A 22,464-nucleotide genomic window follows, 5' to 3' on the forward strand; every position below is an offset into this window, starting at 1 on the left:
GAAATGTTATTTTCTCAAAGCGTGACAATCCCTAAATTGTATAGGTATAATACTCTACTTTTAATGCATGCACAACTGAATATGATAAGTTATCTTAAAAAGTGAAACTAATCAGACAATCAGAATGTTCAGAAGATTAAATAAGGCACTTTTATTTGATGCTGAGTCCATAGCTTTTCAAAGATACATTCTAAATTTTCACATAAAAAATGATATTTAATGACTTTATGACATTATACATGCAAAAGAACATCTTTGCATCCATTTATACCGCGAAATCCCGCGCAAGAAAGCACCTTGTCTTGACTGACCAATCATCCTCAATTATTGGTGCACAAAGTCACTTCACTTAACCTTGGCTCCAATTTAAAAAAATAATTATAATAATTCTGCAGGAGCTGGTTGTTTCTCAAAAGTTCAACAATGCAGGGACACGCCCTAATTTATTGAACCATAACTGAGCAAAATCTACTTGAAAAATCACAGCCAACAATATTAAAATAATGCAAACCTGGAAATACTTTAAATTACATCCCCCCACACTTCTACATTTCATTTAATTCTTACAGCACATTTGCTCCAGTGAAAATTGCTTAAATTAAAATATTTTTTCTTCTAAACTATTTACATGGCACTTCAAACATACATTGTTTGCTTTTGTTCAGACAAGATGAAGATTTGACAAAAATAAACACTACTTCTCATCCCTGGGAAAAAGTGCATTTAAGTTTTGAGTCGTGTTGGTCAACTGCTTATTGGTCCAATAATACTACAACACAGACAATATATTTGCATCACCTAATTAAATTTTCCAATCTGCCATGAATTTCTTTTGGGCCATCTGGTATCTCTGACCAAAAGTCTGGGTGGTCCTCGTACCATTTCACTATAAACAGACAAAAAAACACAGTACATGAATTGACAGTACCAATGTGAGTTTTGTCATGAAATTCTGTTATACCAGTCTGTTTGATGCCTTGACTCCAAGAGATCTCAGCCTTCCAGCCGAACTTCTGCAGCTTCTCACTGTTGATGGGGTAGCGGATGTCGACTTTTGGCCTGAGGAGCAATGGAAAAGGCTATTCTACTCCATATTGTAAGATTACCTGCTGCTAGTAACCTGAGGGCTCTTTTTTATGGTGCACGGTCGATTGGTCGCCGGTCTTTTGGTCGCCCGGAAGGTTATTGATAATTACCATTTAAATCGTTGCACAAATTCCCTAAATACAAACTGTGAATTACTATTTAGTCAAACTTAATGCCCTTTTAATTATTAGGCTAAAGAAAAGCTCCAAATTTCCCGGACTTGTATTGTTTTTTGTTGGAGAACTTGTTAAAACCCTGACTGACGTAGCTTCTTAAAGGGACAACGCATGTCCATACAAACTCTTATACGCTCACACGTCGGCTCAGTGAAACTGCTCATGGCCATTGTTGGCTTTTATTGATGCGTAGACCATGTTGTTTTACCTTATTTTGTCGCCGGTCTTTTGGTCACCCGTTGTCGCGGTCCGGGCGACCAAAAGACCGGCGACCAATCGACCGCACATTTTATAAGGGCTTAACATGATGACTGAAAAGATGGGGAAAAAAAGAATTTGGCCTTACCTGTCAGGCACAAACTCAAGCCAGGCGTTTAGCTCTTCATCCGGCACGTTCTGTACCTTTTTATAAATGATACACACACATTTATACCACGGAATGTATTATATTTTAGGCTACATGTGTTGTTCAGGTTAACCTACCATTTTTATAAGTTCCCTGGCAAGTGGCACTATGCCAATCTCACAGTTTGACCCCATGTTGTAGACTTCTCCCACAGTTCCTTTTTCCAAAAGCAAGAGGAAAGCATTGATGGCATCGTCGATGAACAGGAAATTGCGAGATTTGGGGAGACTTCCCTGAATGGTACTGAGCCAGAATGAAAGTGAACACAAAGTCAATGCTCAATACATACAACCTTTAAAAAATAAAACACCTACCATTTCTTGTTCATTTGCAAAAGGGTGATAAACCTTGGGATGACCTGTGAATACAGAAAAATATACGATTTCCCTGCTTTGATAATCTGCATAGAGGGAAAACATCTCAAAAGACTTCAGTCGAAAATAAAACTTAAGTATTTTGCTACATTTCTCTCCTAAAATTGTGCCATTTAAACAGTGTAATTGGAAAAATAGTTCCTGCCCCCTCACTAATGTACCTTTTCAGTATATTGCTGCGGACCGTAGATGTTGTTGCTCCTGGTGACGATGACCGGAAGCTTGGGAGCAAACACAATAGTACTGTCAAGAATTTTGTCCAAATTTAGTTTCACAAGAAAGCATCTCGAAAAGCAGAGCAACTTTTGCTTTTAAACCGGCTTTCACAAAAGAGTGTTTTTCATAGCAGGCATTCATGCATCAATGGACTGCTGCGGTTAGACCAGACATGGGCAAACTACGGCCCGCGGGCCACATACGGCCCGTTAGGCTTTTTAATCCGGCCCGCCGACGTTGTCAAAATTATAGTAAAAATCAATGACCTCATTCATTTCCCTGCAATACCCTCGTTTCCCCGATATATGGCACACTAGTCTAGTAAAAGTATGTAAATGTGTGTGGGAGCTCAAACAGAAGATTAGTTCGTTATTGGACACATTTCTGAACATTTAACTTTTACTGTGGACATCCTGACACACATGAATGGCTGAATGTGAAGCTACAAGAGAAAAAACAGTTTGTGCATGAAATGCAAGCAAACCTTCCGCCTTCAAAACCAAGCTGGTTTTTTTTCAAGCAAATATCAGACAAGTCATTTGCTCATTTCCCCACACTGGTTGCCTTAAAAGAGGCCCCCACATGTGAAAAAATACAGGAAATCATTGGAGGACCTGCTTGAGCAATTCTGTCGGTTTTGTGATTTTGGAAAAATGGACAGCTGGTGTCATGTCCTTTCTCACAAGACCCGGAAACGGTTCCACAGGAGTTGCAGTTGTAACTGATTGATCTCCAATGTGACAAGTTCAACTCCCTGAAAGTCTCTGAGTTTTATGCTTCATTAAGTACAGCCAAATTTCCAAACATCCAGAAGATGGCACAGAGGATTCTGGTATTATTTGGCTCTACATATGTGTGTGAACAGACCTTTAGTCTGATGAAAACCAAGAAAGCACCCCATAAATCCCAGATGAGTGATGAGTATGTTCATACTTTAGTCCTTTTTTCTGTTTGTTTCATATGTACTGTTAACGGATGCAGTTTTTATATGTATCGTATCTTGTGCTGACCCGGCCCGTCTGTCAAATTTAAAGTCAATGTGGCCCCTGGGCCGTAAAGTTTGCCCAACCCTGGATTAGACCCACTGGGGGTGATAGTAACATCTTGACTTTACCTTATATTTGTCCCAGTAGAATCTAACCAGGTAGTCGGCAGCTGCCTTTGAAGCAGCATATGGGTTGGAAGGCCTCATAGGACTTTTTTCATCAAACACCTGTAGAACCGAAAAACATAAAGGCTACATCAAGGGTCTCCAAACTGGTCCTCAACATCCACTGTGGTGGGTCCTGGTCTTCGTTACAACCAATCCAGTACAAAACTATTGGTGAATAAAATTACCAACCTCATCTAGACTCGATCCATACACTTCATCGGTGCTGGCGTAGATGAAGCGGTAAAGCCGATGGCAAGTCTGGCTAGCAGCCGCCAGCAAGACTCGGGTTCCCTCCGTGTTTACATGCTGGAATGTGGTCGGGCTTTGGAAGGAGGAATCTGAGGGAAAAGATGGTTGAAAAGATCATTTTGTAGTTAATTTTGTCGTTGCTGCCCTGACTGCTGCTCACCAACGTGGGTTTTGGCAGCCAAATGAAAGACGACGTCAATATTTTCTGTGTTGAAGATGTGGTTGACCAGCTGGGAGTTGCATATATCCCCCTGCGATATGAATGCATAATAATGGATTAACACAAAAGCAGAAGCAGTAACTTTAGAGAAACCCAATTAATTATAGACACAACAGTCCCCCCCAAAAGTAAAAGTTACCTTGATAAAGGTGTAGTTTGCATTGTTTTCAATGCTCTCCAGGCTTCTTGGGCTGCAGCAGTAATCCAACTAGAAAAAAAATACATTTAAGAAACGTTTAAATACAATCTTTATCCAGTGTGCGTGTAATACAGCAAATCACTATAATAATAACAACAGCAATTTCATGTTTTATTATGAAATCTTACGTTATCCAAGTTATAAATTTTCCATTCGGGATGCCTTTGCACCAAGGAACACACAAGATGAGACCCACTATATGGACAGGAGAATAAATATATGTATTAAAAATTAGATATACAAAAAATATATAAACCATTTTGAAATCATCACCTACATAAATCCAGAACCCCCAGTCACCAAAACAGTTCTGACCAAGTCCATCGGCCCGATGATTTTATTATTTCCCCAAGCGTATCCATTTTTCATCGTTGCATACGGCTATCTCTGGTTTTTTTTAATTCTAACTTCATGATTTTAATCAATATTTGATGTTTATTAAGCGACGGTCCTAAATTTGCTTGTTTCCAATGGATGTACCGTAAATGAGTACAGTCAGCGCAACAGTAGAGAACAATTTACGGTAGTGTTGACACGTCGAAAATGGGTTGAACATATCTCGCCCAATTAGATCACAATCATCCTCAAGATTGGTTAAAATTGTATAGATGTTACGTAATATTGTTTTGATTGGGTGAACTTTAAATCCATCAAGCTAACAATAGCACCGATTGGGTGAAATTACAAAACAAAGTTAACGAAGAAATATAATTTTTTTTAAAGACTTCCGAATTACAGTGTCAAAATAAATGTTTATGAACTGGCGATTATTCAATGTTGACGTTAACAAACGTGAAATTTAATTCCATTTTTTCTGGGATTTCGTAAATGATGAAATTATTGCAGTTACGTAGTTTCATTAAACTCTTACATTGAGTAAAAACAATATTTTCTTACTTTTTCACCCTTGAGTTTCATTCCAGAATCTTTTGACTTCCGCTTTACTTACGTGAGCTTGATTAATCAAGGATGTCTACTGGCTTCATGGTTCATTGAAGTGATGAGCTAACATTTATTGGCGTAAAACGCAAACGACGACGTGTAAAATGTCGTGCTTATTAACCACATTTTTAGCAGCCGCATTCTTCTCAACGCAGGCTTTTGGGAAAACCGTGACGGGACTTTTTAAGACCGAAGTAGCGCGAGAGCATAAAGGCCAGTTCATCACTAAATTCATGTATCAAGGTAATGCATTTTTTTGTCATTTGGAACTATGTCATCATAAGGACTTCCGTGTCTAAGGATCTCAATTTGTTTTGTAAAAATAGAAGTGGATAATGACAGCATTTTCTAAATCATGATATGTAATTGGTTGAAATGTTTCCCTGAATTTCTGTAGGTGATGATGGTTTGTTGGTGTGTCAACTGGAGAACCCATCACTTGCTGCAGAGAAGGAATCTCGACTGCTTCTTTATCCAAATGTTGATGACAACTGGGAGAACCTCAGCTGCTCGGAAAAACTCACCGGTGCCCACTTCACCAGTAAGTCGTTTGCAACACTGCATGATCATGTCATACCGCTCAATAATTTGCTTTTTTTTGTTTATATGTATTTGCAGTTTCTCTCGGTCAAGAAGAACACAACCAGACGATCCCCCAGGAGTCGTCGCCGACAGTGTGGCATGCTCTCTATGCGGATCGATATACTTGCCAGGTCATTTTACTACACCGGGGTTTCCAAATCATGAGTTAAACTAAAAAATCTATATTTTACAAATAACATACCTGTCAACTTATACATTTTCCCCCTATTTTATACGTTCTTTTTTAATCATTTCACATTGTGGACGCCGTATAACAACTTTTGTACGGGAAAACATTTTTTTTTGTAAAACACGATCTTGTTTTACTAATTTCGGCTCTGCAGTGGTACCTCGACATACGATCTTAATCCGTTCCGGGACTGAGATCGTATGTCGAGCTTTTCGTAACTCGAGCGAACGTTTCCCATTGAAATGAATTAAAAACAAATTAATTCGTTCCAACCCTCTGAAAACAAACACCAAAAACAGGATATTGGATTGGAAAAAATGTTTTATTTCTTCTAATTCCGCATCTTTTAACAAAGTAACACATAACTAGTGGTTTAATAGTAATAAAATGTGTTTAATAGAAGTAAAATTAGACCCATTGTGGGTAACGAAGTTTTATTCTGAGAAAGGGGGCCATTGGCAATCGGTGTTGTGTGCACGAGTATACTTCATTACCCAGAAAGCCCTCTTTTTGCCCGCGCATGCGCGTTGTGTGTTTCCTGGTCAATGTGTAGGCGATATAAACCGTTCAGTGCTCGTAGATATCTGTTATACACGAAAGAGATGCGGCAAAAAAGACAGTGCGCTACAATGATAAACAGCCTCTCATGTCATGGCCACCTGGCTTTCTCGCATCTCAAAATTTTGATCGTATCGCGGGCGGATTATTCGATCGAAATTTTCGTCGAACCACGAGCATATCGTACCACCAGCTGATCGTAGGTCAGCGCCATATAGTGACAACTACAGAATCTTGAATTTATTACATATACAGTGGTACCTCGTCATACGACCGTTCGTCCAACGGAATGCTCGTCTTACGGGGGAAATTTCGATCGAATAATTCGCCCGTGATGCGGTCAAAGTTTCGTGATGCGACCAAGCCAGGTTGCCATGGCATTTTTTTTGGCATATCTTTCGTGTATAACAATATTTACGAGCACCGGATGAGCTATTCAGACCAGGAAACGCACAACGCGCATGCGCGGTGAAAAGAGGGCTTTCTGGGTAATGAAGTATACTCGTGCTCGCAAAAGTATCCCCGGTAGCAACTCTATCATAGGCGCCGTTCGATGGGACGCGAACACAGATGCTACAAGCTAAAAGGAGCCGCTAGCCAGCGCCCTGAAGCTCACATGAGCAGCGGGGCGATCGCTGATAAAAGACTCTGCTCGTTGGCTGCTCATAAGAACATCGGGGGCACTGGCTCGCAACAGCATCCCCGGTAGCAACTCTATCATAGTCGCCGTTCGAGGGGATGCAAACACAGATGCTACAAGCTAAAAGGAGCCGCTAGCCAGCGCCCCTGTAGCTCTCATGAGCAGCGGGGCGATCGCTGATAAGACTGCTTGCTGCTCGTTGGCAAGTGGTCGTGCGTTCTCCGATTGTGAGGACATTTGTGTGCATCATTTTCGGAATATTTTGAAGGGAATAGTACGACAGCAAACAGCCCATCGATAGCGAACGTGAGGGTGGAGTGTTTGTTCTGTTTACGAGTGCATTGTGTGGAGGAAAAAAAAAACGAAGCCCCTCTCCCCTCGGCGAAATCCGGCCAATTTTAGTTAGATTAAACACTTTATTTCTATTAAACCACTCGTTATTTATTACTTTGTCAATATATGACGAATTATAAGAAATAAAACATTTTTTTTCAATCCAATATCCTGTTTCTGGTGTTTTTTTCAGAGAGTTGGAACGAATTAAATTGTTTCCCATTCATTTCAATGGGAAACTTTACCTCGAGTTACGAGTAACTTGTCATACGAGCTCAGTCCCGGAACGGATTAAGCTCGTATCTCGAGGTACCACTGTAAAAGGTAGGTTTAAGTGCACCCCATGTGAGTGAATATGTGCCGCGTTGCATTTGTACGGTTTATTATCGCTTAATAAGGGGAATTGCAATCATTAATAAGGGGATCAATTGGCCGAGATTGACAGGTATAAAATAATGACTACTCAGACTAAGATTGTGGATTAAATGATGCACATTTCAGTTATTTCTTCACTCCGCTAACTTTTCATAGTACACCAGTGCTTTTCAAATATAGTAGGGCGGTGAAGCTATATTTGATTTAGAAATATGTATTTTTTTTACTAGATTAAAGTGTAATGTCACATTTACTCAGTGGATGGCAGTGGCGCGCTCATTGTTCATTTTAGCAAGGATACCATCGTATGCATTAGTGTCCTTGGAATCTCATCTCATGTTATGTCTGAGTTACCTCTGTAAATGATCTCTCTTTCCAGGATGGTACAGTGATTCCTTCTCATGGTGACCTCAGGTTTACCGTTCTGCTGTTGAATGCTGATTCTGCTGGAAACCCCCTGGAGCATTTTAGTGCCGAGGAGGCAGGTCAGATGTCTGTCATGCTCAGTCAAGTTCTGGGCAATAGGTTTTATGAAAGTTTGGCTAAATTGCCTTCATTTATTCTTAACATTTTTTTCACTTCTCTTGCAGGTCTCCACACGTTTTACTTCCTTCTGCTGCTTGCCTATTTTGTAGCTTCCTGTATTTACGTTAAACCACTATACCAGGCTCTGAAAAAAGGTGGTCCCATGCACACAGCCCTGAAGGTCCTGACCTCTAGTATGGCTTTGCAGGGCTGCTCAGCACTTTGCAACTACGTTCACATGGCTAGGTAAGAGACAATTTCAATGAAACCCAACCCAAACATACCATAATAATCTACTCTATAGGTATGAGAATCATGCACACAAGCTATATTTTAAATATTCTTTCTACATTTATGTACGGGGGGCCCGGTGGAGCAAGTGGTTAGCGCATCGGCCTCACAGCTTTGGGGTCCGGGGTTCAGGTCCAGGTCGGTCCACCCGTGTGCGGTCGATTGGTCGCCGGTCTTTTGGTCGCGGTCTTTTGGTCGCGGTCTTTTGGTCGCCGGTCTTTTGGTCGCGGTCTTTTGGTCGCCCCGACCGCGACAACGGGCGACCAAAAGACCGGCGACAAAACAAGGTAAAACAACACTGTCTACGCATCAATAAAAGCCAACAATGGCCATGAGCAGTTTCACTGAGCCGACGTGTGAGTGTAGAAGAGTTTGTATGTACATGCGTTGTCCCTTTTAAGAAGCTACATCCGTCAGGGTCTTAACAAGTTCTCCAACAAAAAACAATAAAAGTCCGGGAAATTTTGAGCTTTTCTTTAGCCTAATAATTAATAGGGCATTAAGTATGACTAAATAATAATTTGCAGTTTGTATTTCGGGAATTTGAGCAACAATTTAAATGGTAATTATCAATAACCTTCCGGGCGACCAAACGACCGAGTACCCAATTACACGCACTGTATGTATAGTCTGTTCTGGTTATCTTCTGATAAAGCTGAAGTTGGCATGAAACAAAGTTGAGATGCTCTCCTTTTTGCTCTGCAGATATTCCAGAGACGGCATCGGTATTCCGCTGATGGGCAGCCTCGCAGAGTGTACGTCATCGTTTTTTATTTCAGTTGAGGAGCATTAGAATCTTGTTTCCATAAGTGCCCCCCAAGGTGACTTCTTCAGCTTTTATTCTTTGCGCAGTTTGGGCTGTGGCTGCTCAAGTGTCGATGCTCTACACATTACTCAGCCTGTGTGTGAGTTGGTCCCTGAGTCGAGGCCGAAAAGCTCAATCCCGACCTTTACAGTGGGAACAGTCTCCAGTGTCTACGGCGGTCGCCGTCTGTGGAGTGGTAGTGCAGGTTAGTTGGCTTGAGTGTGGCCGCCGGTACACGGTCGATTGGTCGCCGGTCTTTTGGTTGCCCGGAAGGTAAGTGATAATTACCATTTAAATCGTTGCTCAAATGCCCTAAATACAAACTGCAAATTACTATTTAGTCATACTTAATGCCCTAGTAATTATTAGGCTAAAGAAAAGCTCCAAATTTCCCAGACTTTTATTGTTTTTTTGTTGGAGAACTTGTTAAGACCCTGACTGACGTAGCTTCTTAAAGGGACAACGCATGTATACATACAAACTCTTATACACTCACAAGTCGGCTCAGTGAAACTGCTCATGGCCATTGTTGGCTTTTATTGATGCGTAGACCGTGTTGTTTTACCTTGTTTTGTCGCCGGTCTTTTGGTCGCCCGTTGTCGCGGTCGGGGCGACCAAAAGACCGGCGACCAAAAGACCGGCGACCAAAAGCCCGGCGACCAAAAGACCGCGACCAAAAGACCGGCGACCAATCGACCGCACACGGTGGCCGCCTGTGCCCGATGGAGAAGTCCTCATCGTTTAATTCACAGGGTGTGCTTCTGCTGTGGGAGCGCTGTTCTGTTTCTGAGAGCCAACATCATAGCCATCGGAGTCTGGCCGGCGTTCTACTCATCATTTTAAGGTTGCTGCTCGCCATCCTGCTGGCCTCAGTGCTCTATCAGATCATCTCCACCGAGAGAAGCACCCTGAAAAGAGACTTCTACCTCTGCTTTGCCAAGGTTATCTGCACTATCATGCTACTTGGCCATGACACTGTTTTGAGAATTTCTAACAATTGTTTTTTCTTTTGCTTCGAAGGGATGCTTCCTGTGGTTTCTTTGTCATCCTGTCCTTGTCCTCACGTCTGTCATCTTTAACGAGCATCAGAGAGAAAAGGTGACCTAGGGTTTCAGCATTTCTTCTCTACCCTTAATCATTTATTGCTAACAAATTAACAATGACTTTTCCACACCTTTCTGCTCGGTGTTTTTGCAGGTGGTCACCATTGGTGTATTTCTGTGTCAATCCATTTCCATGGTAATCCTCTACCAGCTTTTCCTGTCTCGTTCTCTTTACTGGGAAGTCTCCTCGCTGTCTTCGGTTTCCCTGCCACTCACTATGTCCAGGAACAACCAAAGGGGTCGCTATTGAGCATGCACTCTGGCTTTATGCGCTCTTTGTTTGCAGCTCACAGATTCTATCTAACACTGTAGGTCGAGTCTAGAGGTGTAAAAGACGAGGCGTTGCACTGCGGGCTCATTTCGACCTTTGCTGTTTTCTGTTAAATTATGGAACAGGCTGAGAGGCAAACAGCCTGCTTCTAAAGGAAGAACGGCAGGAAGGACTACAGGAGAATTATGCTGCGATAACAGTGGAATTTATTTAATATGTTAAGATATGATGGACCTGGAGGAAGTCCTTTTGAGTACGAGTATACAAATGTGAATTGAATTGCTGGTAACATAGTGTATTCTTTTAGGGGTCTGTTTTTCTTCTTCTTGTGGGTTTATCTCAAATCCTCATCAGCGGATGAAGGACATTAAACTCAAACATTTATAGCGAGTTACGCTATTTCATGTTTCTGGATGCGTGACATTCAAGTAGCGATACCTCGTTTACAACCTGATGCTTGTTGTTTATTTTCAAGATTCTTAAGTTTATGTACAGGTAAAGAACATTTAAAAACAAGGAAATAGTTCATTGGTATTGATGTTTTAGTCATAAGCACCTGTGGAAGTGTGTGACCTGAAATAAATAACTGCAGGGTAATAACAAGTGCATATTCTTTTTAATCTGATGTTTCAACCCTATCATGACAAAAACTGTTAAATGGAAATTTATTTTTAAAGGAAATAAAAAAAATGCACATGGGTCTTCATCATTGCGTGATGATTGTGAAATTAGCCATTCAACTTAAATTGCCTGGTGGCAGCCAAAATCCAAGTGTAGAACTACTAGTCCCATAATGCATTGCGTTGTTACACCCGAGGAAGTTGGTAAAACTTCCCAAACGTCAGTGATAAAGTAAGTATATATAAGGTAAGATGCGGAACTTTGCCTATAAACTACATTTGATTGCAACTAAATTGTTGTTTTTCATCGCCTTTAGTGATAACAACAACAACAAAACAAATTGCATTGGTTATTTAGCAAGACCGAGTCCATCCTTGTCATACTTAGGATGCACGTGGTCCGTGTGTGTGTATGTTTCAATGTGTTTGTGGTCATTCTGCAGGCTGGTTGAAAGCAGAGTGGACGCGTCTGCATCCTGAACCGGGCCCCGTCTAATTCCTGCTTTCCTACAAATCTCAGGTTGGTGTTGCTCTGATTCAGGAATGTAACCGTTCGCCGCTTAAATGTCTTCTTTTGCAAGTATCTCGTGAAGCTGTTCAATTACATTAAATATAGTTTGATTTGATTTCAGACACTTTTTCAGCATTTGGAAACTCCCAAATTGTCTGTATACTTTTTTCCCATTAGAAGTTGACTTGGGCTGAAATAAAAGAAGTTTACATGGCTGTCGTATTACTATTTAAAAAAAAAACCCATTCAAGTACCCCTGTATTAAGAATGTTTGCATGCCCTGTCTTGCTTTTCTGAGTCTGATCTTTTAAGGTCGTGATTATTCCCTGGCTGTTTTCCCCAAGACCAAAATCAATCGAGGACGCAACTAAAATTGCCATAACTGCCCCTTGTTTAAGGATTTCTTTTTTTAGGCTGAATACAGTAACAAGCCTATTTTGAAAGTGAAAACATCTGTTTCAAGATCTGTGGAATAAAAGTGTTATTCCAGAATGAGTCTGTTAAGATGAAGGTACCCAACTAAAGTGTAGCAATTTTTACTTTGCTACTTTTCACAGTCGCGTCATGTATATTTTCTGTGATGAACACAGACTTTTTCCATGTAAAAATGTGATTGGCACACACCGATGATCACAAATTCTGATATATTTTTTAGTTTAGGACAGGGTAGTCAAATTGCATCTGGCTAATCAGAGCATTTCACTGATGAAATCACATGGCTGCAAACAAATGTCACGCGGGTCGTAATCATTGCGACTGTGAGCTCTGCCTGAAAAGTTATTAACAAAGGGATGTGACAAATTACGACGACGGGGACGGGAAAAAAAAATCCAGATTGTCGAATAATTCCTTGTGTGCTCAGTCACCTGACAGAAAGCTTGTCCTGTTGGTTTGCCTTTTTGTTCTGCCTGATTGGGCTTATCTAAGTGTGACAATACAAGATAATATAGGACTGCAGTTTTCTGAAAAGGTCAGCGCTTCCTCGCCTGTCGACCTTTTGTTGAGTCTTGGTGTCTAATTAGACGACATGGAGTTGTGAAAGGTCATTTTCCCATATCACAGATGCTATGGCTGAACGGGTGCTGGTTGTCGGCGGAGGAGGGCGAGAGCACGCCCTGGCGTGGAAGTTGGCACAGTCGCCGCACGTCCAGCAAGTCCTGGTGGCGCCTGGGAATGCTGGGACGGTGAACTCTGGCAAAATCAGCAACTCGGGTATGTAAAAAAGCACTACCATTAATGTATGTACCGTATTTTCACAACTATATGGCGCATCGCATTTAAAGCCGCAGTGTCAGTAACGAGTGCTATTTCTGTATTTGACACACACACACACAAGACGCATCGCATTTGAAGGCGCACCGACTAGATGGTGCTGCGCTAAAGGGAATGTCAACAAAACAGTCAGATCGTTCAGCCAAACTTTATTAATAGTTTACAAATCAGCTTTCTGACAACTCCATTCACTCCCAACATGAATAAACAACAGTTTTTTTTATTTTCTCTGAGGTTAAAGTATTAGTATTTTTGTGACACAGCAATAGCATAATAACTCATGTTGAACAGGTGGGCATCTCACTAAAGTCGTCATTCATCGAGTCAGTAATTTCTGCCTTCCTGAAAGCTCGGACCACAGTTGAAACTTCCACTGGGAATGAGGACGAACACAGAATTAATGTGCTCGATCAACCGAATTGCAACGCCGTTTTATATATCTCAGCATTCACTGGCGCACCGGAAATAGAGTTTGGGGCTGCTTGCCGTAGATGCCAGAGCTTTTGCAGTTCGATACTTATCCATAAATAATATATATATAGTTTGCAGTCTAGCTTTGAATGCTCTTTTGACGCCAACATCTAGCAGCAGGATTTCTTTTGTAAATCCAGCCGGAATGACGGCGAGCACCAAATTAGTGTGCTCGCCGTCATACTGGGTGTATTGACAAAAGAACTATATATCCCAGTAGTCACTGCGCAGTACTTTTTCTACGGGGAAAATAGTAGAGCCGGGGGCTGCTTGCCGTAGTTGTGAGAGCTGTAGAGGATGGTGTACACTGTACCCTATCGACTGATTTATTTTATTTTATCGTGATAACAATTTTATTATTGGTCCATATATAAAGCGCACTGGATTATAAGGCGCCCTGTCTATTTTGGAGAAAATTCAAGACTTTTAAGTGCGCCTTATAGTCGTGAAAATACGGTACTTGTGGTCCGTAAAAATAGAATTGAGGAAAAAAAATCATATCTGTCCTGTAGTAATCCAATATTTATTCTGTCTACAGAGGTGTCTGTGAATAACCATGCCATATTGGCTCAATTTTGCAAGGACCATCATGTGGGGCTGGTGGTGGTTGGGCCTGAGGTTCCCCTTGCAGCAGGTAGGTGCAGCCACAATCCGCCCAAGTAGGAAGCACCTCATTGCTGTGTGAATCAGGGATCGTGGACGATTTGATGGCGGCTGGAGTGCAGTGTTTCGGCCCCTCTGCGAAAGCCGCCCAGTTGGAGGCCAGCAAGAGCTTCTCCAAGGCCTTCATGGAGCGTCATGGCATCCCCACAGCACGTTACGGTTCCTTCACCAACCCCGAGGAGGCTTGCAACTACATCCGCACGTTAGTTTCAGCGCTTTTGACCTACTCAAACCTCTCTGACCTGATTTACACCTTGACATATACTACATTTCTCTTGTTTTGACATCCACAGGGCTGACTTTCCAGCACTTGTTGTGAAGGCCAGTGGCTTGGCAGCAGGGAAAGGAGTTATTGTAGCACAGGACCAGGAGGAGGCCTGCCGGGCTGTGGTAGATATCATGAAGGTAAATTGCATTCAGCGTGTGGTCTGAAAATGTTGATAATTTTAGTCTTCAGATCTCTCACTGATGAATTACAGGACCGAGCGTTTGGGTCTGCGGGGGACACCGTGGTGGTGGAGGAGCTACTAGAAGGAGAGGAAGTATCTGTGAGTCACTGCACTTTAAAGTAGGCAAACGAATGTCTGTCTTCAAGCCTTTTATGTACCAGAGAATGGCTTACCTGTTGAAAGGCAAACCCAAATAATAGTTTCTGGATTTCTAATGGAATCCTAACTTATCGCACCACTTGTTGCAGTGCCTGTGCTTCAGTGATGGCTCCTCAGTGTCGCCGATGCCTCCAGCGCAGGATCATAAACGTCTGCTTGATGGCGACCACGGCCCAAACACGGGTGGCATGGGAGCCTACTGTCCGACCCCTCAGGTATATGTGGTCTTCGGATTATGCAGCAAGATTAAAATGTACATACTGTGAGGGGGAAAAAGCCTAAACCAATGGCATGAAAAAATTGAAAACTTTTTGGGAGTGGCGCTGTCTCATGCTAGTTTTCAAGCTATTGTCCCTGTTCCGTATTTTGTTATTTATGTCCCACCAATTAGGAATATTTTTTCCTTTGTGTGGCAGGTGAGTGAAGAGCTCATGGTGCAGATCCGGGAATCTGTGCTTCAGAAAACCGTGGACGGAATGAAGCAGGAAGGAGTACCTTACGTGGGTGAGTGCGGATTTCTCAACCTGGTTTGTGACTAAAAGGCTCCAATCACCTTTGTTGTCATTTGACCCTCAAAGGAGTTTTGTATGCCGGGCTGATGCTAACCCAGCAGGGAATCAAAGTTCTGGAGTTCAACTGCCGCTTCGGAGACCCAGAGTGTCAGGTTTTGCTTCCCTTGCTAAAGAGTGACTTGTATGAGGTCATTTTGAACACCATGCAAGGCAAGCTGGCCTTAAGCACCCCTGAGTGGGACCATGACAAATCTGCAGTCACGGTGGTGATGGCGAGTGCTGGCTATCCTGGTGCCTACAGCAAAGGAGTTACCCTGACTGGTAAGTGCTTAGGGTATGAAAGGTGAAAAATAATATACATGTCCAAAAATATGTAGATTTATTTTTATTTTTTTATATAAAAGAAATTGGAGTATTATTGAAAGAGAGCACCAACAAATGCACATTGTTTAATTCTCCTCCTCTTAATCCCCAGGTCTATCCCAGGTTGAGGGTATGGGGATTCAGGTATTCCACGCAGGCACCGCATTAAAGGACAAACAAGTGGTCTCCAGCGGCGGACGTGTTCTGACAGTGACGGCGGTCCGGCCGTCTCTAGAGGCTGCGTTGCAGGCTGCCAATCAAGGCGTGGCGGCTGTGGGCTTCCCCGCTGCCGTTTACCGCCGGGACATTGGCCACAAGGCCATTGCCCATTTGAAGCAACGCAGGTGTGTTTGACTGCAGCTCAAAAACATTCCGTCTTCTGTATTGGCACTTGGCACTATCATTTTTTCATAAATAAACATATTTTGGATGATGTCTTATTTGTTTGTTTCTTCACTTGGAATTTTTATCACTTCGTTAGCCCTTTCAAAGGTGTGCCCACAGAAACATAGGAGTTATTTAATCGTGTCTCTGACAGAGGCCTGACCTATAAGGACAGCGGTGTGGACATTGCTGCAGGCAACAAACTTGTGGACATGATCAAGCCACTAGCCCGGGCAACTTCCCGACTGGGTAAATTGACATTTTGAAAACAGGTCTCAACTGCAGGAAACATGTTTACAAGTTCTTCTCACCAGGATGTAATGCGGAGCTGGGAGGTTTTGCTGGGCTGTTTGATCTTAAAGCTGCCGGATTCGTCGACCCCATCCTGGTATCCGGAACTGATGGAGTGGGAACTAAACTCAAGGTGGGATTTTGCTCTTCACATTAATCGTTTGCCTTCAGTTGAGTTAAGTTACTCAACAAGATGTACTTTAGTTATCATTTTACAAAGCCAAAGCTAGGCAATATTTTATGATTGACCTCATCAATGCGGTGCTGGACCCCAATCAACAGGACTAGATCCGTACATTCTCTGATATTTCCATGCCATAATAAAACTAATGAATCCAATATCCCCTAGAGATTCTAAATCTGTAAAGTAAATTTCATTCCTATTTACCATCATCAAGCTTATATCTATATATTGTTAACAGTAATCCCTCGAATATCACGGTTAATGTAGACCAAGGGTGTTCACGGGCCGCATTAACGTCAACTCGATTTCATGTGGGCCGGACCATTTTAGATATAATATATATATATTTTATATATAAATGGATTAAAAGAACTGGATTAAAAGCAACATTAAAAACAATGTTTATTGATTATTTTTTTCTTAGTAAAGGAAATTTTCTTTTAATCATTTGTTTTTCATTTCAAAAGGAAACCAAATTTTTCTTTAATTATTTTCCATATTAAAGTGGAAAAGAGAAAATAATTTTTAGATATTACAAAATGATTTTTTGAACTAAAAACAGAAAAAAATGATTAAAAAATTAAATTATTGATTTAAAAGGGGGAAAATCAGGAAATATTATATACATCTATAATCTTCATTTTAATTTGATTCTAAAACAGAAAGTCGGCACTCATGATTGACTTTCCCGGACCACACAAAATGATGCGGCGGGCCAGATTTGGCCCCCAGGCTGCCACTTTGACACCTGTGATGTAGACCACACATGGCCACGATAATAAAAAAATCGCAAAGTAGGGTCACCACTATTATAACTACCTTTGTTGTTGTTTTTTCTTCCATGCTGAGTCCTAGTAGCAAGAGTGGCTTACGAGTTTCAGCGTGTATTTTCACATTTTATGAACTAAAAAAAAGTTAGAAAAAAAAAATAATAGCAGAAAAAAATCGCCAAGTAAATTCGCAATAAGTGGAGTCGCGATAATCGAGGGAAGACTGCAAGTATATTTCCTTTCTCATGCTGTGCTTTATTCAGATTGCCCAGGCTTGCGGACAACATGGTGGCCTGGGTCAGGACTTGGTGGCCATGTGTGTCAATGACGTGTTGGCTCAGGGTGCCGAGCCACTCTTCTTCCTCGACTACTTCTCCTGTGGCGTTTTGGACGTGAATGTCACCGCCACAGTGGTCGCAAGTATCGCCAAAGCTTGCGAGATGGCTGGTTGCGCTCTACTCGGCAAGTATAGACATAGCTTTTGGCAATTCTGCAGTTCTAGACTGCCACATTAAACAATTCACCTGTGTTGGGTGTACAGGTGGTGAGACGGCGGAAATGCCCGGTGTGTACCTCCCGGGAGAGTACGACCTAGCTGGCTTCTGTGTGGGAGCGGTGGAGCGGGGAGCCCTATTGCCTCGGCTGGCGGACATCAGCGAAGGAGACATGTTAATTGGCGTGGCATCCTCCGGTATCCATAGCAACGGCTTTAGCCTGGTACGCAAGGTCTTGGAGCAAACGCATCTCAGCTACAGCTCCCCATCACCTTTTGGTAACCCTGACAAGACTGTCGGTAAGTGTGCCAAATGTCATTTGTGCATTAGGCTGTCAAAATCATTTTTATCACCTCCCACATCGTATTTATGCTTTCAATCGGAGCGTCGCTATGTCTGCCTATTAAACTGCCACACAATCGATTAGTGATTTGACAGCTTTTATGATACTCGATAGGTCATTTATGAATGTTAAGATATGTCAAAATCTTTTTTTTGAGCTTCTTAATAGGAAGTATTGTCTTGTATTTTTGTAAAATGCGCAGTGGTACCTCGACATACGATCTTAATCCGTTCCGGGACTGAGATCATATGTCAAGCTTTTCGTAACTCGAGCGGACGTTTCCCATTGAAATGAACTAAAAACAAATTAATTTGTTCCAACCCTCTGAAAAAACACCAAAAACAGGATATTGGATTGGAAAAAATGTTTTATTTCTTTAAATTCGCCATCTATTAACAAAGTAACACATAACTAATGGTTTAATCGTAATAAAATGTGTTTAATAGAAGTAAAATTAGACGCATTTCGCGGAAGGTAGAGACAGTGATTGATTGTGGATAATGAAGTTTTATTCTGAGAAAGGGTGCCATTGGCTATCGGTGTTGTGTGCACGAGTATACTTCATTACCCAGATAGCCCTCTTTTTGCCCGCGCATGCGCGTTGTGCGTTTCCTGGTCGAAACTCGTCTGAATAAATCATTCCGTGCTCATAGAAATCTGTTATTCACGAAAGAGATGCGGCAAAAAACGACGCTACAATGATAAAATGCCTTTCATGTCATGGCCACCTGGCTTGGTCGCATCTCGAAATTTTGATCATATCGCGGGCGAATTATTCGATCGAAATTTTCATCGTACCTCGAGCATGTCGTAGGTAGAGCTGATCGTAGGTCGAGGTACCACTGTATTTACATTCTTTTTACAAAAATGGGGGAAACATTGAATATTTGACACGTTCTTCAGAGGTTTGACAATTTATTTTTTGCATGCAACGTACATTGGAACTGAGGTGAAATTATGTTTTCATTATTGTCTCTGCAGGAGAGGTTTTGCTCACACCAACAAAGATCTACAGTCGTCTTCTCCTTCCAATCCTGCGCAGCGGTGCAGTCAAAGCGTACGCCCACATCACTGGAGGAGGACTTTTGGAAAATATCCCAAGGGTCCTGCCCCAGGAGCTGGCTGTCGATTTAGGTAAGGCCTGCATGTACGTTAGTCAATCATTACCATGGTTTTAATTTGTATCGACGCCATGTATTTTATTTGCTTATTCTTCTGTTTCCAATAGATGCTTCCCGTTGGAGCATCCCACCGGTATTCTCTTGGCTGCAGAAAGAGGGTGGGCTGAGCGAGCTTGAGCTGACCCGCACCTTCAACTGTGGCTTGGGCGCGGTCCTGGTGGTCGCCCCTGTGGATGCCCAGAGAGTCTTGCGGCAGCTGCAAGCTCACGAGGAGGCCTGGATTGTGGGTGCGCTCGCTCACAAGCCACCTGGTAAGACGCACCGAACCTCTGGGACGTTCAAACGGACACGTGACAATGTAAACGTGGGTCCGCAGGAGCTGAGTCTGTGGTCGTCCATAACCTCAAACACAGCTTGCTAAATGCCGGTCCGGCCTCCAAGAATGGCAGTTGCCTGTATGATAGCAGCATTCCTCACAAGAGGGCCAAAGTTGGGGTTCTCATCTCAGGCACAGGTTTGCTTCTTACTTAATGATGAAGTTTCATGAAATCGAGTAGATTCAAAACCCTGCATTGGCTTACTCCTTCAGGTACAAACCTTCAAGCTCTGATCGAACAGGCCAAACGTCCGTCTAGCTGCGCAGAAATTGTTGTAGTCATCTCCAACAAGCCTGGAGTTCAGGGTCTCAAGAGAGCAGCGCTGGCTGGTATTCAGACACGGGTAATCCGTTTGATTTGTTTTTATAGGAGTTTCTGTGCCAAGTTATTAGTCATGATCTCAAAATTTCTACTTTTCAGCATATGAAATACTTGTTTGATTTAGAAAACACTGCATCTTTCAAGTTAACATTTCACCTTATTTGCTATCTTGCTGCAAGTGGCTGATAACCAATTCAGGTTGTCACCTGTATATATATCATACATGCATGCATGCATGTATTATATATATATATATATATATATATATATATATATATATATATATATATATATATATATATATATATATATATATATATATATATATATATATATATATACAGGTGCATACATGCATACACGTACATACACACACCACCACACCTGTATGTATGTGTATATGTATGTATATGTGTATGCATATGCATGTGTATGCATATGTATGTATATGTGTATGCATATGAATGTGTGTATACATATGTATATGTATGTACGTTTCTATGTATGTGTGTATATGTATGTGTATGTATTTGTGTGTATGTATGTATATATATGTGTGTATTTTGTATGTATATGTATGCATGCATGCATACATACATGTACATACACACACACCACCACACCACACACACACACACACACGTGTATGTGTATATGTATGTGTATGCATATGAATGTATGTGTATGTCAATGTATGTGTATGTATTTGTGTGTATGTATGTGTGTATGTGTATGTATGTATGTGTGTTTGTATGAATATGTGTGTGTGTACATACATACACATACATACATATACATGCATATAAATAAATACATACATGCATATAAATAAATACATACATACAGATACATACATATATATACATACATACACATACATACATATATACATATACACTATTGGCATATATGACAAAGAATGTATAGTTAGACCTGACAATGTATGTGACTTAACCAGGTGGTCGACCACAAACTGTACGGCAGCAGAGCAGAATTTGACAGCACCATTGACCGTGTGCTGGAAGAATTTGAGGTGGAGCTGGTGTGTTTGGCAGGATTTATGCGGATCCTCACAGGAACTTTTGTCAAGAAATGGAACAGTGGGTTGAAGCATTGATCATCATTACGAACAAATCTTCCGTTTTGGCTGTTATTTTCTTATGAATGCGGTCTCTTCTCAGATAAGCTGTTGAACATACATCCCTCCTTGCTGCCCTCCTTTAAGGGTGTAAAGGCCCAAAAGCAAGCTCTTCAGGCTGGGGTGCGGGTCAGCGGCTGCACGGTTCACTTTGTTGCAGTAAGTCAGTCATATTGCCATCCAAACATGTTGCATGGCATGAAAGCTAAGCTAAAATTGTTGCTTTATTTTTCAGGAGGAGGTGGACGCTGGGGCCATCATTGTCCAGGAGGCGGTTCCGGTGTTAAGCAGCGACACAGAGGAAAGTCTGTCAGAGAGGATTAAAGAAGCCGAGCACAGGGCTTTCCCCACAGCTATGGAGCTGGTAGCCAGCGGAGTTGTCCATCTTAGTGAAGACGGACATGTTATCTGGAAGTCCAATTTACCACATTAGCACCATCAATCATTGTGTTGCTTAACTACATTCCATGTGTGCATGAATAGTGTTAGTGAATTGTGCCCAATAAAGAAATAGTTCTCGAAGATTTATTTCTGTTTTCTTCCGTCTTGGTGGGCTGTCATGCATTTGGCTTCCTGGCTGTGATCCATCTGTCCGTTTAAAAAAAAAAAAAACGACATAGGTACCTAAGTCTTTTTTGGGAAAAAAACGACATAGGTACCTATGTGTTTTTTTGGAAAAAAACGACATAGGTACCTATGTGTTTTTTTGGAAAAAAACGACATAGGTACCTATGTGTTTTTTGGGAAAAAAACGACATAGGTACCTATGTGTTTTTTGGGAAAAAAACGACATAGGTACCTATGTGTTTTTTTGGAAAAAAACGACATAGGTACCTATGTGTTTTTTTGGAAAAAAACGACATAGGTACCTATGTGTTTTTTTGGAAAAAAACGACATAGGTACCTATGTGTTTTTTTGGAAAAAAACGACATAGGTACCTGTGTTTTTTTGGAAAAAAACGACATAGGTACCTATGTGTTTTTTTGGAAAAAAACGACATAGGTACCTATGTGTTTTTTTGGAAAAAAACGACATAGGTACCTATGTGTTTTTTTGGAAAAAACGACATCCCCTACTTACGAACGCAATTGGTTCCGAGCGATTGTTCATAAGTTGAATTTGTTTGTAAGTTGATTCAGTGCTATATTTTGTATTATAATTTATGTTTAAGGCTGATACAAGTATATTGAAGTCACTGTGGTCCAGTGGCAAAGACAATGGGTCAGAACTTCAGGTGGACTCAAGTTCAAATCAGGAGTGAGTTCAATTCCACTCTTTGCAATTCTCAAATTGTTTATTGAGGTAATGAAAAGGATAGATATAACT

General features: G+C 41.5%; 3 protein-coding genes across 5 annotated transcripts; 2 read left to right on the top strand and 1 right to left on the bottom strand.

The window, feature by feature from the left end:
• Positions 1-127: 127 nt before the first annotated feature.
• On the bottom strand, positions 128-4,608 carry tgds (TDP-glucose 4,6-dehydratase). Of its 2 annotated transcripts, none has more exons than XR_013299467.1 (12): positions 4,357-4,608; positions 4,208-4,274; positions 4,020-4,088; positions 3,821-3,911; positions 3,601-3,749; positions 3,373-3,471; positions 2,204-2,263; positions 1,983-2,026; positions 1,746-1,911; positions 1,609-1,664; positions 962-1,084; positions 128-886 (listed from the first exon to the last, which is right to left on the bottom strand). XR_013299467.1 is itself a non-coding variant. In XM_077595285.1 (12 exons), exons 1-12 carry the CDS (start codon positions 4,446-4,448, stop codon positions 795-797), a joined length of 1,083 nt encoding a protein of 360 aa, XP_077451411.1. In that variant the 5' UTR covers positions 4,449-4,606; the 3' UTR covers positions 128-794. The 2 variants fall into 2 exon arrangements, 1 of the variants encoding a protein (XP_077451411.1); XM_077595285.1 differs by having other exon boundaries at positions 962-1,059; positions 4,357-4,606.
• Positions 4,609-5,013: 405 nt separating this feature from the next.
• gpr180 (G protein-coupled receptor 180) lies at positions 5,014-11,400 on the top strand. Its single transcript, XM_077595770.1, has 10 exons — positions 5,014-5,264; positions 5,419-5,562; positions 5,640-5,734; positions 8,079-8,184; positions 8,290-8,470; positions 9,221-9,270; positions 9,368-9,525; positions 10,073-10,261; positions 10,341-10,418; positions 10,518-11,400. The coding sequence occupies exons 1-10, from the start codon at positions 5,126-5,128 to the stop codon at positions 10,671-10,673; spliced, it is 1,296 nt and encodes a 431-aa protein (XP_077451896.1). The 5' UTR covers positions 5,014-5,125; the 3' UTR covers positions 10,674-11,400.
• Positions 11,401-11,473: 73 nt separating this feature from the next.
• Positions 11,474-21,659, top strand: gart (phosphoribosylglycinamide formyltransferase). Of its 2 annotated transcripts, none has more exons than XM_077613782.1 (22): positions 11,474-11,561; positions 11,758-11,834; positions 12,888-13,037; positions 14,107-14,202; positions 14,259-14,433; positions 14,525-14,636; positions 14,711-14,779; positions 14,929-15,054; positions 15,256-15,343; positions 15,418-15,672; positions 15,827-16,058; positions 16,253-16,347; positions 16,413-16,522; positions 17,607-17,805; positions 17,885-18,136; positions 19,162-19,314; positions 19,409-19,612; positions 19,678-19,815; positions 19,891-20,021; positions 20,958-21,099; positions 21,181-21,296; positions 21,373-21,659. In XM_077613782.1, exons 3-22 carry the CDS (start codon positions 12,893-12,895, stop codon positions 21,568-21,570), a joined length of 3,036 nt encoding a protein of 1,011 aa, XP_077469908.1. In that variant the 5' UTR covers positions 11,474-11,561; positions 11,758-11,834; positions 12,888-12,892; the 3' UTR covers positions 21,571-21,659. The 2 variants fall into 2 exon arrangements, with proteins under 2 accessions (XP_077469908.1, XP_077469918.1); XM_077613792.1 differs by having other exon boundaries at positions 11,483-11,546.
• Positions 21,660-22,464: the final 805 nt, after the last annotated feature.

The sequence above is a fragment of the Stigmatopora argus genome, chromosome 1 (assembly GCF_051989625.1).
Source record: "Stigmatopora argus isolate UIUO_Sarg chromosome 1, RoL_Sarg_1.0, whole genome shotgun sequence".
NCBI classification, from domain to species: domain Eukaryota; kingdom Metazoa; phylum Chordata; class Actinopteri; order Syngnathiformes; family Syngnathidae; genus Stigmatopora; species Stigmatopora argus.